General features: G+C 37.4%; 2 protein-coding genes across 2 annotated transcripts; both read left to right on the forward strand.

Annotated features, from left to right (window-relative positions):
• Positions 1-20: 20 nt before the first annotated feature.
• LOC137948604 (extensin-like) lies at positions 21-872 on the forward strand. Its single transcript, XM_068794700.1, has one exon. It carries the CDS (start codon positions 21-23, stop codon positions 870-872), a length of 852 nt encoding a protein of 283 aa, XP_068650801.1.
• A 4,636-nt stretch (positions 873-5,508) lies between these two features.
• Positions 5,509-18,684, forward strand: LOC137949065 (E3 ubiquitin-protein ligase BRE1-like 1). The gene is made up of 19 exons (XM_068795331.1): positions 5,509-5,947; positions 10,070-10,231; positions 10,319-10,406; positions 10,756-10,980; positions 11,097-11,264; positions 11,394-11,587; positions 11,674-11,757; positions 11,894-12,013; positions 12,122-12,308; positions 12,392-12,552; positions 12,657-12,728; positions 14,300-14,376; positions 14,977-15,171; positions 15,436-15,508; positions 15,589-15,675; positions 17,329-17,466; positions 17,547-17,749; positions 17,849-18,014; positions 18,169-18,684. The coding sequence occupies exons 1-19, from the start codon at positions 5,837-5,839 to the stop codon at positions 18,298-18,300; spliced, it is 2,643 nt and encodes an 880-aa protein (XP_068651432.1). The 5' UTR covers positions 5,509-5,836; the 3' UTR covers positions 18,301-18,684.
• The last annotated feature ends 142 nt before the right edge of the window (positions 18,685-18,826 follow it).

Consider the following 18,826-nt stretch of genomic DNA (forward strand, 5'->3'; position numbering starts at 1 on the left):
CACTGTGTGACTAAGCCAGAATGGTTGCCGTTCCCGATCAGCTATATATAGAAGAACTGGGCTCGATCTGGGGTCAAGAGCGAAGAGAAAGATTTGGGTTGAGGATGGGATTCTCTGTGCGGTTTGTGGTGCATTTGGTTGTGATTCTTCTCTCTGTAGTTCCTTCATTTGGCGGAGCTCCGGCAACGCCGTCAGAAGATGAGAATCATCACCATCACCATCATCACCACCATCATCATCACCACCACCAACACAATCATCCGGTGCCTGTAGAGCATCGTCAACCTCCTCCCAGAACTACCTACGGACATCCTCCACCTTCACCGACGACTTCTCACATTACTCCGCCGCCACCAAAGATTAGACTCAGTCCACCACTACCACCTCCACCAACGAGGCACTACTTTTTCCCACCGCCACCATCCACTAGAAGGGGAGAGCATCACGCCCCACCACCAAAACCTTACCTGACTCACCCTCCATCACCTGCACCAAACATTGGTCGCTCGTATCCGCCACCACCCAGTAGAAGAGGTGGGCATCACGCCCCACCACCAGGTTCTGCTTCGAGTCATCCTCCATCACCATCACCATCACCAAGGAGTGCTCGCTCTCATACGCCACAACCCGGCAGAAGAGGTGGCCACCACGCCCCGCCACCGAAGTCTTGGCCGACTCATATTCCACCGCCACCACCCAGTAAGACAGGCAGACACCATGCACCACCACCAAAATCTGGGGTATCTCATCCTCCACCGCCACCAAGGACTGCTCACGCTTACCCCCCTGCACCACCACCTACTACGTCCCATGCTCCACCACCGAAATATGGGCGTACTCATTCTCCTCCACCACCAAGAACCGTTTACTGACACCAGCCGCCTCCGAGGAGTTGTTTGGTCGTTTTATGTTTGGCAGAAGAGTGAATTGTGAATGCGCTTGTAAGTTTGTATTTGCATCTTGCGTACTTCTACTCTGATATGGTTCTTGGCAACAAGTGCACTTCCATGAAAACGGAAACAACATGTCTTGATATGTCTGAAATTTCATGCTTTCAACAAGTTCAGATATAGACAGTTCATGGCAACGACCCTGGACTAGTTTCATCATGACACATTAGGTGAGGAGAACGACGACTACCACGTCATCATAACACATCAGTACATGGTGACTCGAACGACACGTCAATCAGTAATCGCAGTTGACACTTTGAAAACCTTCCTTATGCCACGTATGCAGGAACTACTGGTTTTGCGGCAAGACATGTCTGTAGAATTTGTCTCCCGCCATTCCCATGCGGATTCGCCAATTTTTTCCCCCGAAAATCGTAACTCAAAAAGTAGATTACCACCCGAAGAAACTACCACGGGACTCGAGTTTCTACATTCTACTTCCCCTATTTCTCTCTTTTTATCTCGATAGGAAGTTCAAAGTGGAATCGTTTCCCGTTGTCCGCGCTCTTTTGTAGATCTTTTCTTCTCGAGATTTGAATTCTTGACCGACTTTACTGGTAAAAATCGAATTCTTAAGTTGAAATTGTAAACAATTTTTTTTTCCGAAGTTGTGATGACTAATTGATGAATTTATCGGAAGTTTGTTCTTGTTTAGAACTTGGGTCTATATTTTTCCTGCCTTGAGGAAATGAAATGAACAAATTTTGGACTACTCCTCGAATTCCTCTATGAACAATCTGGGTTTTGTTATGGATTGATTGCAAGTCTAGTTTCTGTTAGTCTGACTTCCCAGTGAAGATTATATTTAACTAGACATCGTTGCGCTTGGCAATGTTTCTCTTCGCTCTTTGTGACCCAGGTGGAGTTTGTGAAGCCTTGACTTTGACATCTATATTGGTATGATATTGATGATTGTATTGCAAATTTGCTTGTCCTTTTGGTCCTTGAGTGTTTAATTGATTGGCCTGTATTGATGGGTCTTTTAATTTCTCGAGAACTATTGAAAAAGTATTTGCGTAGGCGTTCCTTCTTTTCAGAAAGGTATTCCCTGATAGAATTTATGGTGGGAAAGCTGAAACCAAGTAGATGGGTGAATTCTTAGTGTTTATTAGGATATTGCCCAAATGATCTCTTATTTTGCTTCAAATTGACTTTGGGATTTATAAAGAGTGACCTGCTGCTTGTTATCCTGGTCACAGAAAAAGCATCCTGCCTTGCCTAATTCATTGATTCATGGGAAATACTGAAATTTTGTACTTGAAAATTATTTTAGGTCTCTCAGAAGAAGGCAGAGATTAGTAGTGTAATTCTTGATCACAATAAAATATTGAAATTACTGTTTAGAAGAAGACGGAGATTGGTAGTGTAATTCTTTATCACAATAAAATATTGAAATTACTGTTTAGATCCAATTCTTTCTCACGGTACTTTGATACAAAGTTCTGTTATTGCATCCATAATTGAGTGTGATTTTAGTGTGGTGAATGAGAACAATAAACATCTAGTTGAGTTATTAGTGTCAGAGAGACATTTTGGTGGACAATTCCTGCTGTACCATGTTAGGGTTCCTGTAATGCAGAAAAGAACCATTTGATGGTTATTTGTTCCCTTCTTTCAGGACACTCTGTTCTGTGATTTGATCCCTCCTTTCTTGTTTGTATCTGTCCTCTTTTCCCTAATTTGGGGCCTCTCAATGAATTCTCAGTTCTCATTGCCTTAAAAAAGAAGCGTTGCATGATATGGGGCATCACGAATTAAATTTTGCTGGTGCGTCTGTAAATATGGTGAGGGTATTCAAAAACCCCAGTTGGGTTGTAGTGCCATCTGCTTGTATTCATTTAGTGAAACTTTAAAAAAAAAAAGAAGTGGATTGGGGCTTTGGCTCAATGAACTCATGAGGGTTTTCTTAGAGTGAGGGTTGGGGTGCAGTCTCTCAGGGACTTAAATGCATGTCATCTGAGTGGTATCAACAATCAAAAGAAAAGTTAAAAGGGATTTTATATAAAGCAACAGATAAAAAAGAGAAGAGTAGACCATTCTGAGCAAAGGGGCAATGGGACTTCTTGGAAGTCTTATTTAAACAGTTTTGACAGGGAAAGAATTAAAAAAGATGAGGATAGTTATTACTTGTACCTGTGACTGTCTGGTGTCTCACATTTGAAGGACAACAATGACACAGTCGTAGAATGAAAAAGAATGTCATGCTGCCTTACCTTTGAAGGTGCATTGCTTGACAGGATGTTGTGCTAGCATTATTATTACCGCTTGAGAAATGAAGGTTGCTCATTAAGATTGCTTGGTTCTTCACTTTTGATTGGTTAGGTTTGCTAATATTAGTAGTTCTGGTCTCAGATTGAGAATGACCAGTTGCAGAACAGTGCATTGATGCCTCAGATTTTCACATCTGTCCCAGCTCTCAGCGATGCTGCTACCTACCTTGCCCAAACAACTTCATATTTGGGTCAATGCTTCTCCAACTTTGTCGGTGAGTTGTTTCTTTCACTGTATAGATTTACTTGGGTTTTTTTTTGGAAATTTGGTCAAGAAATTTACTGATAGGCCTAGACGTACTCTTCTTTAAATAATTATGCTTTAGCAAGGGTTACCTAATTTGTTAAGTGAAGGATTGTGTTAGAGCCTCACTTAATAAAGCCCAGGTCGTTAGTTTCTATATCCATGCTTTTTCTTTTCTTTTCTTTCTTATGCACCGCCCAACTGGTTCGAGCAGATAAAAACAGGTGAACAAACTATGGAACCTTTTTTTTTTTAATTGTTTAGGCCTTTTAAAACTCATTCTCTGATTGATGCCAATTTTCATCCCCATGTTATAGGGTGACATGCAAGCTCTTGAAGACTTGGCATACCAGAGCAGGAAGCAGTTCTTGAAGAAATATCCATTGCCCAAGGAAATTCCAATAATTTCATTCCACACAGAAGCTGGGATTTCACCTGCTTTTCTTGCTACTGGTAGCACATGCTGAGCTCACTATGGCCAGTCAGGCCACCAAAGTCCCGGTGGTTATGCCTCTTGCTGTTGCAATGGCTGCTTGTGCGTAACTACTTCAGATCCGATATGGTGAAAAAAGTGATTGGCCTGTGACTCGTCGAGATGCAGAGGTGCCAGGATCTGTTGTAGTCAGGCCAGAACGTAAACTGGACCATGCTTGGATGGTTTACTCATCTGTGAGTGATGATCATAGTGAAGCCAATTCTGCTCAGGAATGCGAGGCTCTTTTAACATTTCTCGTAGAAGTGGGTGAAAGGAGGAGGCATGATATGACAATGAAAGACGACTAAAGCTGGATTATTTGTCTTTCCATGTTGTAAATATGTACATAGATAGTTTCGAAGGAGAAGAAAGATTACGATAAAATTCTTCATAGAGGCGACATACGAAAGCTGTCTCGGATTGGATATATTTTACTTGTCCACCAAACTTTGTGTTTTTTAATTAAAAGTTAAATGGAAAATAAATTACTTTTTAGTGTTAGTGTGTTAGATGTAAAGTGTATTAGAAAATACTTTCTTGTGATCATAGTGCACTTAAAAGGGGAAAGGGAAAGTTAAAATGAAACGGAAAGTTAATTATTTTTTCGTGTTAGTGTGTTCGATGTAAAGTGTAAAGTAAAATATTTTTTTTTTCTAGCCGACGAAGTCTCCTGCTTTTTCGATGGCGAATCATAGTCCGTCGGGGCTTTGTTGCTTGGAGAGTTTCCGAGACAGAGTACGGGAGAGAGGAAGAAAATAAGGAAAATAAGGACAGGCAAGATGGGGTGGGGGGTGCGAGAAGAGAGAGGGGAAAAGGAAGTGTCGTGCGTCCTTCATATCAAAGAAGATCAAATATGACCTTCTTTGAGATGAAAGATTTTAAACCATGGAGATGAAGGACCGTTTCATCCCCTGCATCCTGATGAAATGTTATCAGCGCTTCACTAACGATTTTAACTGTTGAAGGGCGTTATATGGTTGAAGATCATCTCAGACTTCAAGTTGACTAATCCCATTTAACATTTTTAGGTAAGTGAGAGTATAATCACTTTCACTTTCACTTAGTCTTCAATGAATCAAACTCCTTAAAATGGCTATCGTACAACTCTTTCCCAAACTGCCTAAATGGGATCTTGACTTTCCTGCTACGACATGAGTAAGGAACCACTCGTATTGATTGACCGATTTATTCGGTTTTCCGAAAATGGGTCATGTGAGATTCAAACTTGGACCATCAAAGCTCCATTACTTTAAGCCCGATTCCTGGTAAATGAAATCATTAGAAAAATATAACTCGCTCTAATGCTGGCCCTCGCATGCAAATCCGAGTTGACCCGCCTGTCCTACTCATTTTTAGTGCGTATTTTCCGATGACACGACTTTAAAGACTAAATTACCCTTGTCAATTGGAAAAAATACATGTCAATTTTATATGGAAATACAGATATTTCAGCCTGGCGTGGCTTGGTCTTTTTTCTCTTTCTCGTGCCATTGGGCTGAAGAGAACTGCATGCACAGGAACGCCTCTCTTCTTTTCTATCTTCAACTACGACTTCGCCTGGACTTATTCCTTCAATTCTCACTCTCTCGCTTTCGCTCTTTCCATTTCTAGCTACTGAAGGGCGGGGAGGGTGAGATCAGAATTTCTGCGACTTGGGGGAATGGGAGATTGAAGAGAGCGAAGAATCCATTTCGTTTTGCTGCCCTTTTGCCCTAGGTTATTCATTTTTGCAGACTGTTGAGGAATTAGGGTTTATTTTTAGGTTTGGAAGGACATTCGACCTTTGGTTCCTTCCTTGGTTGCCTCTTTAGGTTTTCGCTGATTTGGGCCCTAACCTGGAATAATCTTGTTGCCCTAATGTGAGGGCAGCGGCGAGGTAGGAGATTGTATTGCCATGGGGAGCACCGGAGAGCCGGACCGGAAGAGGCGTCAATTCAACTCCATCTCGCCAACCGCCGGTGCCGCCAAAAAGCTTCCCTTTTTGCCGATATCCGAAGATAAAAAGGTAGAAAATGTTTTTTTTTATTTTTCTTTATTTTTCTACATCTTGATTCTTGTGCCAACCCCTGAAAGAATTGCCTGAATTTTCTATGTTTTATGGCTAATTAGAGGAGCTCTACTGATCTGTTTTCAGTAGTTTTTCTTGAATTTTACGATTTTGCATAACTATGCTGATGCTAGTTCTTTCTAGACTGATTTATTTTTATCTACCTTTCTTGTATGCTTGTTCCGTCTTCTGCTGTGATAGTACATAGATTCTTCTTTTGGGTAATACTTTAGAAAACAGTTTTCTCTGCATGTTAGTTTGTTTTTACCCTCTTGGCGATTGTAGCAATCTTCTTGTCTCAGTATTTGTTGTTTCTGAGGAGATGAACTCTTTGCCTGTTCGAGAAGCATTTGTTGTGTGTGGGTTTAGTCGAGGTTTCTTATAGTAGTTTTTTTCTGATGTTGAGGTTAGGTTTTTATTTAGTATTCAATTTTCTCATTTTTCTGATCATTATTCTGTATTTTTTTGCCTCCTTATAATGTGTATGGGAATCAATAAAGCGAATTGCTTAGTGTTTTCTTTTCCTATCAATATACAAGAAGCGGGACCTTTTGGTGACCACATGAATTGCATTACCCACACTGTCGACTGCAGTAAAAAGGAGTAAATTTATGGTTCTTCTTTTCATTATGATAGGGAACTTCTGATTATGGTAACATTCCCAGTTGGGCATAATGTTATATATCTTGTTTGATGCCCTTGTCTGTAAATTAAATCAGTTTTCCCATTGAATGTATTACAACATGCATGTCATTTTTTACCATGTCCTGAAAGTGGCTGGTGTGATAATGCTTTTGTTATTGGGATGCTCAAAACGTGGCTGAAAGTGAAGTTTGTGGCAGAGAAGAGTTCATGTCAGTATCAACTGAAATGTCTGTAGTTTTTTTTAAAGATATGTTCTCACTGAAACTTCGACATCTTCCTGTTTTATACTTTTCCTAATATGACATTTTGGTGGATCTTAAAGTTAAAAGGGTACTGTAATTGATCTGTTTACGTCACCCAGGTCTTGGGCCTTGATCCATATTCTATTTATGTCTTGATTCCATGCGGTATTGTGATGGAGGGATAGAGATGCTCCACTCAGCAACAGGGAGCTCATGAAGGAAGTTTCTCATGGGCATACCCTGTATAAGAATGTTATGCTGTGAAAAAGGGTTAGCATAATATCCAGACATCCTTAGTAGTATGACAAGTTCAATTAAATCATATAGATACTAGCTGCGCTAATTTTCAGTATCTATGTGTTGCAGCACAAACTGCATGTGCCGCAAAATCTGATAATCATTTATTATGATGGATATTGGTTAAAAATTGTGTTTATTAGAAAAATTTAGCCATCTCAACTGTACTAGAAGCACTATTAAGCTTTTACATTAGTTGGATCAACATATTTTGTTTAATGATTCAATATTTAGTATTCAGTTAATGAAATATTGTTACGGTAAAGGATGGAAGTCATTGGCTGGGAAACATGTTAACCTTTTTTTATGTGTTATTGGTCCATACATTGAGATTACGATGGAAATGATTTTATTAATAGTGAGAAAATGGAATTTGATGATGGAAATGAGGATCATATCCTTTATACTTGCGTTGGTAGTTAGCTTTTTGATTAAGCTATTGTAAAACAAATAGTCTGGTGTGATAAATTTGACATCAGAATTGATGATCCTTCGTTTCACTGGTCGCAATGGGGGAGGTGAACCAACATTCTAAACAGAGGAATGAAATCCTTACTTTTTCCCTGTGATAACTTGATAGTTTTGGTGTGAATTTGATCATGGTAGTTTATTTTTGTGTACTTTAAGTAGGTCAAAACTGGGAGCCTATAACTAGATCTGCAAAAGTTTTTGTCCCTTTCAGTGTTAAAGTTAGAAAATTTTGAGTCCCATAATATGAAATTTTTGTTTTTTGGGACGGATTTTTTCCCCTTTTATTGGGGAGGGGTTATCATTCCAACCTGTTGGAGGTAGAGAAAGTGACCATCCATTAAACCTTTAAGCTCTGTATATTTCGTATTTATATATTCTATTGAGTTTGATGGTTGACAGTCAGTCAGTGAATTACAAGTTTTGGAACTACAAACAGTCATTGGCTGGCTTAGCTGATCAACATATTTGATGTATTATTTGTCCAAGCTGATGAATTGATTAAATGATAGAACTTAAGATCCTTGTACCACTCACTTTGGGAAAATGATAAAGAGTAGTTAATTGGACATAAGAATGGAAACATTCCTGAAACTGCATTCCATTTTTTGTGCAAATTTGACCTGGAGCAGCTAGTGGTGATGAAAGGTGATATTGTTTTAGTCAATGAGATTATTATGACAAACTTTGAGTCCAGCAGTAGGAAATTTCGTTTCCTACATGTTCCAACTCTTTTTAACAATTTTTGGGGGTGAGGGGTTGGGAAGTATTATGGGCAGATGGTAAATTCTCATAATGGAAGGACAATTAATAAGCTGTTTATGAGTTTGTTATTCTTTATTTGGCAACACTTCCCTTTACTAATTATGACAGCACAATTAAAAATATCTCAAATATCTCAGTTGGGTATTCTTACTATGTCAGAATCAGCTTTATGGGTCCACCTCCATGCTGGAAAGTTCTGGTTCTGGAGGCATGTCAAAAGTTGTGTGACCAAGTAGCGTTTGAGCCTTAAGTTGGATTTTAGTTGTGTGCATACAATGTATGCAGCGTCCGCAATGAATCTGACTTACCATTTAATTTCTTCAAGTGGCTGATAAAAAAACCTTTGCTGAGCAGAAAAAGTGATTATCTGATCAGTGACTTTTTCTAGTTTACTGTGAAGTGTCAGTGAGCTTTTACATCAATAACTATTTCAAAAAAGCTTTTACATCAATAAGATTAATATTTTATTTAATTGATTTAAATAGTTGGGAGTTGGTCAATTTAAAGCGAAGTTGGAGTCTTAGGCTATTAACATAGAGCGTATTTGATGTATTAGTGGTCCGACTGATGATTTGATGTAATCATGGGAGGACAAGTCATCGGACACTTGGTTTGTAATTCTGAATTCAACTTTTGTGAAAAAAGTAGTTTAGAATTCTAAGTTTTCTACAAGAATGGAAACTTAAAAAATGTCTCACTATTCCTTAAAACATCACCATTGTTGTGTGAGCTTGACTCGAACAATTACTTGGGAGCACAAATGTTGCATAATTCTTGGTATTTAGGCTAAATAAGAAAACCTAATTGAAGACAGATATCCTTAGTAGGTGTTTCTTTTTTATTAATAGCTGCGATATTATGAGTTCTTTGTGTGGTGTTATTATTCTATTGCCGCTGCTTCTACTATGGCAATATTATGAAGTATTCACTATATTGAAGATTGCGTTTTTAGAGTTTCAGTTACTTTAATTACCTGTAAGAAGGCCGCAAACCTGATGATGGTTGTATGTTTGGTCTGCTGGCTTTTGTTTTAACTTATTTCCTGAAATATGTATTATATCTTGAAATATGATGAATAAATTTGTTTATACTTTCATAATCATCATCAGCTTATCACCATGGCTTTGTTCTAAGGTGTGGTTGGCTGCTGAATTCTCTTCTTTACTTCTCTACTATTTGTTTCCTCCAGTGCTTGTTCAGCTTTTGTGTACTTGTTCCTTGTCACTGGTGTTTATGTATTCCTTTATTTCTTTCTGTTTCGGTAACTTGGACTGTCAAATCCTTCCATTATTGCATTATTGGATGTCGTAAGGGACAAGAAGAAAAAACATCTCAAAGGATTGTCTTGTATTTTCTTACTTATTAGTTTCATTCATGAGTAGTCTCTAGTATATTCTTTCTAATTTTGGTCTTTTTAATTTATAAAAAAATCTTTCTTAGATTTACCTCATATCCATGTCAATTGTCATTTAGAAGAAAATTATCTGCATTTTTTGTGGTCCTAGGACTTGATAACTACTTACCAATTGTGTGAATGCACGAATTGTGTTACGACATGTTATTTGACTGCTGAAGAGTTACATATTGGTTTTATATCCGTGATTGAAAATCTCAGCTTCAGCATTGTAACATGACTTACGACTCTTTTTTTTTTTTTGGTTAGCTTGATACTGCTGTACTCCAATATCAAAATCAAAAGCTTGTTCAGCAATTAGAAGCTCAGAAGGTTGAGTATTTTTTGCTTGAGGATAAATTTCATCAGTTGAAGGATAAACAGCTGGCCTATGATGAAACATTAAAAGTGGTCAATAAGTCTTGGAAGAAGGTATGTGCTGATTCTGTCATCTTTTGTTATTGTATTGAGCTTCACAAAAGTATGTATGTATATGACATTGATTTGGTTGTTTAACAGCTAGTGGATGATTTAGATTCAGTTTCTTTTCGTACGAAGGGTTCTGTAAATGGTGGACAAGGTGTGAAACGTTCTGGAATTTCAGATGGTAAGAAAGGCTGATGTTCGGGAATTATCATGTGTCGTAGATTTGTTTGTGATTTTATGTATTTAATATACATAAATTATTCTAAAAAATTAATTTAAATTATCCAAAAAGTATTTCTTTTTTTTCATTCTAGAGAAACAGGTTACTGTTACTGGCTAAGGTTTTGTAGGTAAAATCCTTGCTTAAAGTTGCTTAGCCTGTTACATGCATAGTGCTATATAGTTTCATAAGTCAGATGTTTCCACTATAATCTTTTCGATTTTTTATTTTTCTGGAAAATTCTTCTACAAATTTAAGCTTCACCAGTGTTATTCTGTCTTTAACGATACACTTTGATCTGCAACATTAGGTCAGACATCCTGTTCTGTGGAGGAGACCTTTTTGTCTAGACTTCTGGAAACTGGTGCCACAGATAGTTGCTCAGCGGGCAGTTCTGCTGATGAAATGCAAGATGATGGAACATCACCTGCAGCAACCAAAGGTGTCCTACAAAATTTACTCACTGCCATTAATGATATGTTGCTTGGAAGTGATGTACTTTCTGCCAGATTCTTTGGAGCGGTACCCGAAGATGGTAAGCTTTACTATCTCCTTCATCTGCAATCTTTTAACTTGTAATCTAATTTCTAAAAAATAGATTTTTGAGGGTGGGTGCCTTAGCTCTTAGTTGCTTTGTTCTATTTTCTGTAGAGTCCACGAGACAAATGGAAAAGTCCATTAATGACTTAGAGATGGAGGTTAAGAATTTACGCGTGGCTCTAAGTGACCTTCATTTGAAACACAGATCACTGGGAAGTGAGTTACAGAGGTATCGTGACACTAATGCAAAGAACAAGGCTCAGCTTAAACTTTTGACTGGTAATATTCTTGGTCATGTGACAAAATACCTTTATCCATCCTCCTTCCAAAAAAAAAGAAGCTTACCCACTTAGAAATGTGATGCATTGAAAATTTGATCCCTTTCACCTTTTATTTTGTTTCCAACAGGGGAACTGGAAAGTACTATTGCAGAATTGGAGGAAAGTAATCATAAACTGAGTACCCTGAAAGCACAAAAAGATGCTCCACCGGGATCTTACTTTCCTATCTTAAATTTAGGTAGCAAGTTTGTTGCAGCAGATAAGGCCAGGGATAAGGAAAAGGACTTGCAAGATTTGGAATCTTCATTGAAGGAGTTGATGGTAATCAGTTGGTACCTTCTTTATACAAAAGTTTCTGATATATCTATTGGTTGAGATAATATTTGTGATTTTTGTGTTTTGAACAGAACTTAACTTCAAGTCGACTTCTGGAACTTTGTAATATGCATGAGGAACGGATAGAGATTTTGAAGAAGTTAGCAAGCTTGCGGGTCTGTTTTGTTTTGCCATCTTACTCGTGTCTTTACTTATAATTCAGCCTTTTTAACTCTAATTTTACTGTTTGCTCCATGCAATGTTTGTTTCTTATCTTCTGAAACCAATTGGATTTTTTTTTTCTTTTGACAGAGCACCTTAAAAGATGTGAAATCTATTTCTTCTTCTAAGACTTATATTTTACTTAAAGATCAGATTGAGAAATCAAAAGCAGAGGTGGCTCAGTATCGAGCGGCATTAGAGAAACTTCAGGTGGTAACTGGTTGGTAGATGCATGTAGAGCTTCTTGATTAGTTACTCCAGTAAAGAAACATTTTTGTTTGTCTTATTTTTTATTTTTTATTTACTTTGGCATGAAAGGTTGAGAAAGACAATTTCATATGTTGGGAGAAAGAAGCAAACTTGAAAATTGAATTAGCAGAAATATCTCGGAAGGCTTTTACAGATGCAAATCATAAAAGAAGTGAAATAGAAAAGGAATTGCAAAGACGAATTGATGAAAGAAGTTGGATCGAAACTAGGTTACAGGAGGCCTCAAGAGAACCAGGTTAATATGCATTTTTTGTCCTGAATTTAGCATTGGAGATCCTGTTTAATTGCTCTGAGCTAAGACCCTGTTTTGAATCACAGGAAGGAAAGATATTATACAAGAGTTCAAAGCCTTGGTATCATTATTGCCCGAGAAAATGGGTAGCATGCAAAATTATCTGAATAAATACAAAGAGTCTGCTTCTGAAGTTCATTCTCTGCGTGCTGAAGTTCAGTCCCTCTCTGCTGTCCTCAATAGAAAGGTGAGCCTTAGCGAGTTGCATTACAAGCTCAGGCATTATTTTATACTTGTTGTTGTTGTTGTTGTTTTTTGTTGTCTATGTTGATGAATAACTCTTATATGCAGGCAAATGAGTTAAAAATACTGTTGGGTAAATCTGAAGAAGAAGTAGCAGAAGTGGAGAAACTAAAAGCTGTGGTATGTGAAATTTGTTTTGTTAGCCTCTTATACAAGTTTGGTTGTCCTTTGTAATCTACCTACTGAAGCATTAGCTAAATTATTATCTATAATTAACATAGTAAGAGAGTTTTCAAAAAGTGTAAAAGAATCATGATTTATAATAAACATGTAAGAGAAAAGCAGTGACAGAAACAATATCTGATAATTTGATTTCTCAAGATGATGTGCAGAACTGAAAGCATTGGTATTGCAATAGTTTAGATGTTTGAGCTTGGTATCGGTTATTGGCTCTTTGTTGAGCAGACAAGTAATGTATTTTTTTTGAGAGGGGTGTAGCGCGATTCGAACTCACGACCTGACGCACCTAACGTAAACAGAATACCACTAGACCAAACGGCCTTAGGTTCAGACAAGTAATGTGTTTTTAAATGAAAATCAGACAAGTAATGTTAACAGTGTAAACAAAGAAAAAGGAGGAAATTATCATTACTGCTGTCATTTCTTTTAATCTGGCTTTGCGACAGAGCCAAAAATTTCTACTACTACTTGATCATGTGTGATTGGTGAATAGAAGAATATTAGGAAAAAAATACTAAACACACTACCTATGCTACTGTTTTGGTGAAGTCCAATCTGTTCAATACTAAGAGGATGGAGAAAACTTATAGTTTCAACTAATCCTGTAATATCTTGTTAAAATATTATAAATGATGACATTAAATATCACTTTTATCAGAAAAAAATGAATAGACTTGGGTCTCTGTCTCAATGGTCACATTCATTTATGGACACATGGAATGCAGATAGGGGAAAATAGCAATACATTAAAAGAAAATTGATTAACTGTTCATAATGAATGCAATAGGTATGCCACTGTTGTTGGTTCCAACTAAATCTGGAAGAAAGCCAATGCTTAAGGGATAGAGACCTTATCTGATTGTTTAGTGCTTTGTAGTGTTAAATATGTCCTAAAATGGAAAGTGGTTCCAATGAGTGTCTGTTTGATTCATGTTGACTTGTTTGTTTGCTGCAGTGTTGTTACAAATTCAGTTTTTTAAGTTCTCAGAATCAGTGGTGTAGGATTGGGTCCAGTTGAACCTGGTTCAACCATTCGGTGGCTCTGATAACATTAGTTGATTGCTTTACTATGTCATAAAAGTGCTATTCGTGGTGATTTGTTTTCTTTTCGTTGGGTTGCAGTGTTATTACAGATCCAGTTTTTATAGTTTTCAGATTCGGTGGTGGGACTGGGTCCGGTAAACCGGGTTCAACCATTCGGTGGGATTAGGATTTAGGGTTTAGGCAGACCAATTCTTAATTAGCGAATGTGCAGCTGATCACCTAATGCTTTGTATTATCAGGATGCGATAAATACTTTCATGTTCACTAAAATATTGTGTGCATGATAAAGAAATGAAATGTCCCAATGCAGTGATTTCTTGACAGTGTCAATTTTTCTTTTAAGTTTTTTATACTGACCTGTTAGATTTTCGTAGTTGTTAACTGATATTTCCAATTTTTATACCTGCAATGGGAATGACAACAGTTGAATATAATGATATCTTGTGATTGTTTCCTGTGTAATGCAGGTGTATGATTTAAAGGAGAGTGAGAAGGAGCTCAAGCTAATTTTAGAGATGTACAGGCGCGAATCTACTGAATCCAGGTAAGAGTACATGTTGTTGGAGCCAAACATTCTTTGTCATGTTTCTTTGAAGCCAGACATTTCTTTCTCATGTTTCTTTGAAGCCAAACATTTCTTTGTCATGTATGTTTGAAGCCAAACATTTCTTTGTTATGTTTCTTTGAAGCCAAATGTTCTACCGTGGCATTCATTCGTGAACAAATCATACTTCTGGCTGCATCCTGTATGTGATGATAATATTAGTGTGCTAGTTGTAGTGTTTCAGGTAGAGTACATGTTATTGAAAGCTATCTAAGCATTGATTTCAGTTGTTCTTTAGTGTGTTTTCTGCTTGGGGTGTTCCTTGCATTTAAAACTTTTTTTTTTTTACTGATTTAGTATTGGTACTTCTCGTTATCCAAGCTTTTCTGGATTGATCTGGACATTATTTATATTTGCATCATTGTTCATGGGTTGTGGTTCTAGTCTAAGAAGAGTAGCTTTATATTAGTGACGTTGATCCAATGAAAAGATCAAGTGAGGGATGATCCAAGGTGTTGAGGCTTGTACTAGATTTATTTATTTTTAATAGTGGGGATTATAAATGGATACTATTTTTATATATCCTTTTCCTAATTCTAGAGATGTTACCGAGGCTCGAGACTCTGAGTACAAAGCATGGGCGTGTGTCCAAAGTCTTCAATCTTCCCTTGATGAGCACCAGTTGGAGTCGCGTGTTAAAGCTGCCAATGAAGCTGAGGCAGTATCTCAACAGAGGCTGGTTGCTGCTGAGGCTGAGATTGCTGACCTCAGGCAGAAGTCGGAAGCCTCTGGAAGGTTTGACTTTCACGTTGTCAAGTTCTGTTTCATTTGTTTATTTACTTATTCTCTTTTCCATTTTTTTCCAAATTTCTATTTTAATTGAGTCCAGAATGTCTCTAAAGGTGCCAATAACCAGTCTTTCCCCTAATTTGAAACTTCTTCTTTTTTTTTTACTATTATTCGGTCAGTGAATTATGCATCAAAAGATTCAGATATCCTGATATAATGTGATTCTTAAATTTTGGCTTCTCATATTTTGCAATATTTATTTCCTTTCAGGGAGATCTTGAAGCTTTCGGAGGTCTTGAAATCTAACCATGAGGAAGGTGAAGCTTACTTGTCTGAGATTGAGGTTAGTATATGTCTGCATCTTTTGTCACTAAATTTGAAGGGCAGGAAAGAAATGAAATAAGACTTAAATGATCCTTCCAGACAATTGGACAAGCATATGAAGATATGCAAACTCAAAATCGCCAGTTGTTGCAGCAAGTTACTGAGAGAGATGATTACAATATCAAGGTGAAGACTTACACTTTTCAAGCATGGTTCAAACTGTATACCTATTCTTCTTCTGGCCCTGTTAAGCGTAAACAAAAACATCTAGAGCATAGGTAAAATAACTCATGGACAGAAAAGTGATTGCTTTTCTATTTCTTGGGAGAAAAGGCTGTCCGAAACTAGTAGAGTCTAGGTTGGATTTGCTAAATTGGTTCACCAAAAAACCCATTACAATTGAACAGCTCCTGCCACATCTGTTGTAATGGTTGAATTAGAATATTTTTCTGGTAATCAGTTCCAATGAATTCTGACTTGTCATTTCTATTTTCGATGTTGAATTAGATTTATTATTTATTGTTATTGTTGTTTTCCCGATAGAAATATTCTTGTATTAGGTTTATTTTAGTCAAATGGAGTGGCTATCTGCTTTTGAGAAAGTGTTATAGGTTGTCCAAGTCAATCCCAAAATGACTAACCAAAGTAAGAGGCCTCATGACATTAACCTAGGGATATTATTCCCACTAACATTCCTGTCATGTGCAAGCCTTAACAAAGGGACAATTGGCCTATGACTTTTTTGTTTTTTTCAAGATCATGTGGTCATGTGATTTGGACAACATAAATGGTATGCAACCTAAATGGAGCATGAATTAGGCCCAACAAAACAGACAATCTGCTCTGATATCATGTTAAAATTGTGTTTAGGTCCATCCCAATTTGGCAAGCAGAAATCGGAGGTCTTTCCCAATTATTAACTGTGGCACTTTTTCTTCACATTAGTCTATCTGGAATTTTTCTTACTTACAAAGTGAATCCTGTAGACAATTTAATTTTTTTTTTAAAGATAGTATCACAAGTTTTGATTATCAGTGGAGAAATGACGCACATGGTTGCCTGATACTTGAAAGGCTAATGGTACACTTGACTTATTTGCACTTTCTTAGTTGAGGTATTGGCATCGTATTGTCTTACTCGGGAAATCTCAAAAGCTATTAGTTAAAACCTCTGGATAGTTATGCATCAGAATTAGTAAAATTGTGGAAGCTCATGTATTTTATGGGCTACGAGCTAGATGTAATTTTACTCTTTTTGTTTTATTTTTTCAGAAAAAGAGTAAATATGCTGTGGAAGATCCAAAAAGAAAAAAACTATAGGCATTACTTGCTCAGAAAAATAGGTGTAGGCAATGAACATGTTGTTTTTGCTATTGATAAGAACCAAATAACCAGGAGACAGTGCTTCTCCCCTCCTTCAAAGTAAAATATGCCACCCAAAAAAAGAGAAAAGTTGAACTTGTTTGAATTTATTTCTCAGAAGAAACATTCACTAACAGCTTTGTAATTTAACTCATATTGATGGCTCTTTGATGCACTCATATACGGTTAATCTGGTTCTACTTAGTGACAGTTTAAGTGCAAGTGTATTAAAAACTTTCTGTGTAGGTTTGTTTTTTGGCTGCCATTTTACTGTTCAGCCATGCTATAGCTTTTTCATTTGTACCAAATTTACATTTTGACTTCAGGGGCTACAACCTATTTGTATGTAGAAATCTGACATTTCAGAGTTTCTTTCGGACAGAAATATGTGCTTTCTGTAGCCACTGACAAATCATTTTAAAATGAAAAAATATTTAGCATAGCTGCATAAACTGATACTCAACTCATCGTGTTTCAGCTTGTTTTAGAGGGAGTGAGAGCAAAGCAAAGGCTGGATGCTTTGTATATGGAAAAGCAACATCTGGAAAGGGAAATGCAGCAAGCCAGTGCATCCTTGGATTTATATAATTTTAAAGCTGTTCGAATTGAAGAACAAGTAATGCCTCGCTAAACCTTAGTATCTGTTGGGCAAAGTAGGTTTTGCTTTGTTATCTAAAATTTTGTTTGTGTTTGCAGCTACAAATTTATTCAGAGCAAGTAGGAAAACTTGGTGAGGAAGGGTGGCAGAATTCAGTTGCCATGGAGAACATCAAAAGTAAGTTGTTTGATGTACAGAGGCAAACTCAGAAGTTAAAGCAAACCCTAGAAGGATCTCAACCAAAAGTTGAGAAAAGCCGTCAAGATGTTGCAGCACAGCAGATAGAATTAGAAAATGAGAGGTAACTTCTTTTTCTGTAGTTTTAGTAGTTTTAGTTTTCTTGGCTGCCGGTTTCAATTCACTAGAACCCAGTTTCTCAAAGTTCTGTTGAATTTATCAGATTTAGTAGGAGGAGGACAGAAGAGGAGTTGGAAACATTGACAAGGAAAGCCAATCGCCTTAGTGTACATACAGAGGGTTCATCACTCTTGGACAAGCTCCAGGAAGAAATGAGAGAATACAGAGAATTACTCAAGTGTAATGTTTGCCATGACAGACAGAAAGAGGTAAGGTTCATCAGAAGCATCCTTTGGGATGCTTTACTGGCTACTATCATGTTTTACAATTGTCATGCCCCTTTAATTTCAGCTTTTCATTAAAAATCTGTTCTAGCTTCATATGCCCTTCAGTTTTTAATGCTTCTCTCATTTGATGTGTCAGGTTGTGATCACCAAATGCTACCACCTCTTCTGCAGTCCTTGCATTCAAAAAACACGAGAGAATCGAGTTAGGAAATGCCCTATGTGCAGTGCACATTTTGGGCCTAATGATGTGAAGAATGTATACATTTGACTTGAGAGGTGAGCATGCTTGAGCAGTGTCAAGGAGAATCGTCACCCCTTCACTCTGGGCTGATCGCCTTCTGGGGACGGATGTTCGCGGTGGTGTAGGCTCAACTGTTGTAATGCTAGATGGGATCTTTGTGAAAAAAAAAGAAAAAGAAAAAAAAAAAGGATTGCATGTTCACAAGCATTGTTGAGGAGATCTCCTCAATGCGGCCTGCCGTGTCTTTTGGAAATCACCTTGTTGTGGTAGGTGGGCTGCAGTTTGACAATTATAGACGGAATTAGTATGCAGATCCTCCCTGGTCTCCTCCCTCTTGTAAAGTTGAGTTCATTACATTACACTCTTGGAGGCCCTTTTTGTCATATTGGAATGTGAAATCGATTTATTGCAGGTGTTGTTTCCATGGCATTAGGTATGTCACTGAACAAATAAAATTTTCAATACTATTAATGCGATTGTTTTTCATGATTCGAGATTCAACCGAGATCTGTCTCCTACAGGTGCTGACCTCAAATTTTGTTGTTGCAAAATG

This window comes from Aristolochia californica, unplaced genomic scaffold (assembly GCF_029961685.1).
Source record: "Aristolochia californica isolate CCGP_79_NKW_82.1479 unplaced genomic scaffold, dmAriCali1.0.hap1 SCAF_13, whole genome shotgun sequence".
Classification (NCBI taxonomy): Eukaryota; Viridiplantae; Streptophyta; class Magnoliopsida; order Piperales; family Aristolochiaceae; genus Aristolochia; species Aristolochia californica.

Coding starts and splice junctions, on each gene's coding strand:
- LOC137948604 (XM_068794700.1), top strand. CDS start 21: ATGGTTGCCGTTCCCGATCAGCTATATATAGAAGAACTGGGCTCGATC.
- LOC137949065 (XM_068795331.1), top strand. CDS start 5,837: ATGGGGAGCACCGGAGAGCCGGACCGGAAGAGGCGTCAATTCAACTCC. Junction 12,309..12,391: donor GGAGGCCTCAAGAGAACCAG/GTTAATATGCAT, acceptor TTTGAATCACAG/GAAGGAAAGATATTATACAA. Junction 17,750..17,848: donor ATAGAATTAGAAAATGAGAG/GTAACTTCTTTT, acceptor TGAATTTATCAG/ATTTAGTAGGAGGAGGACAG.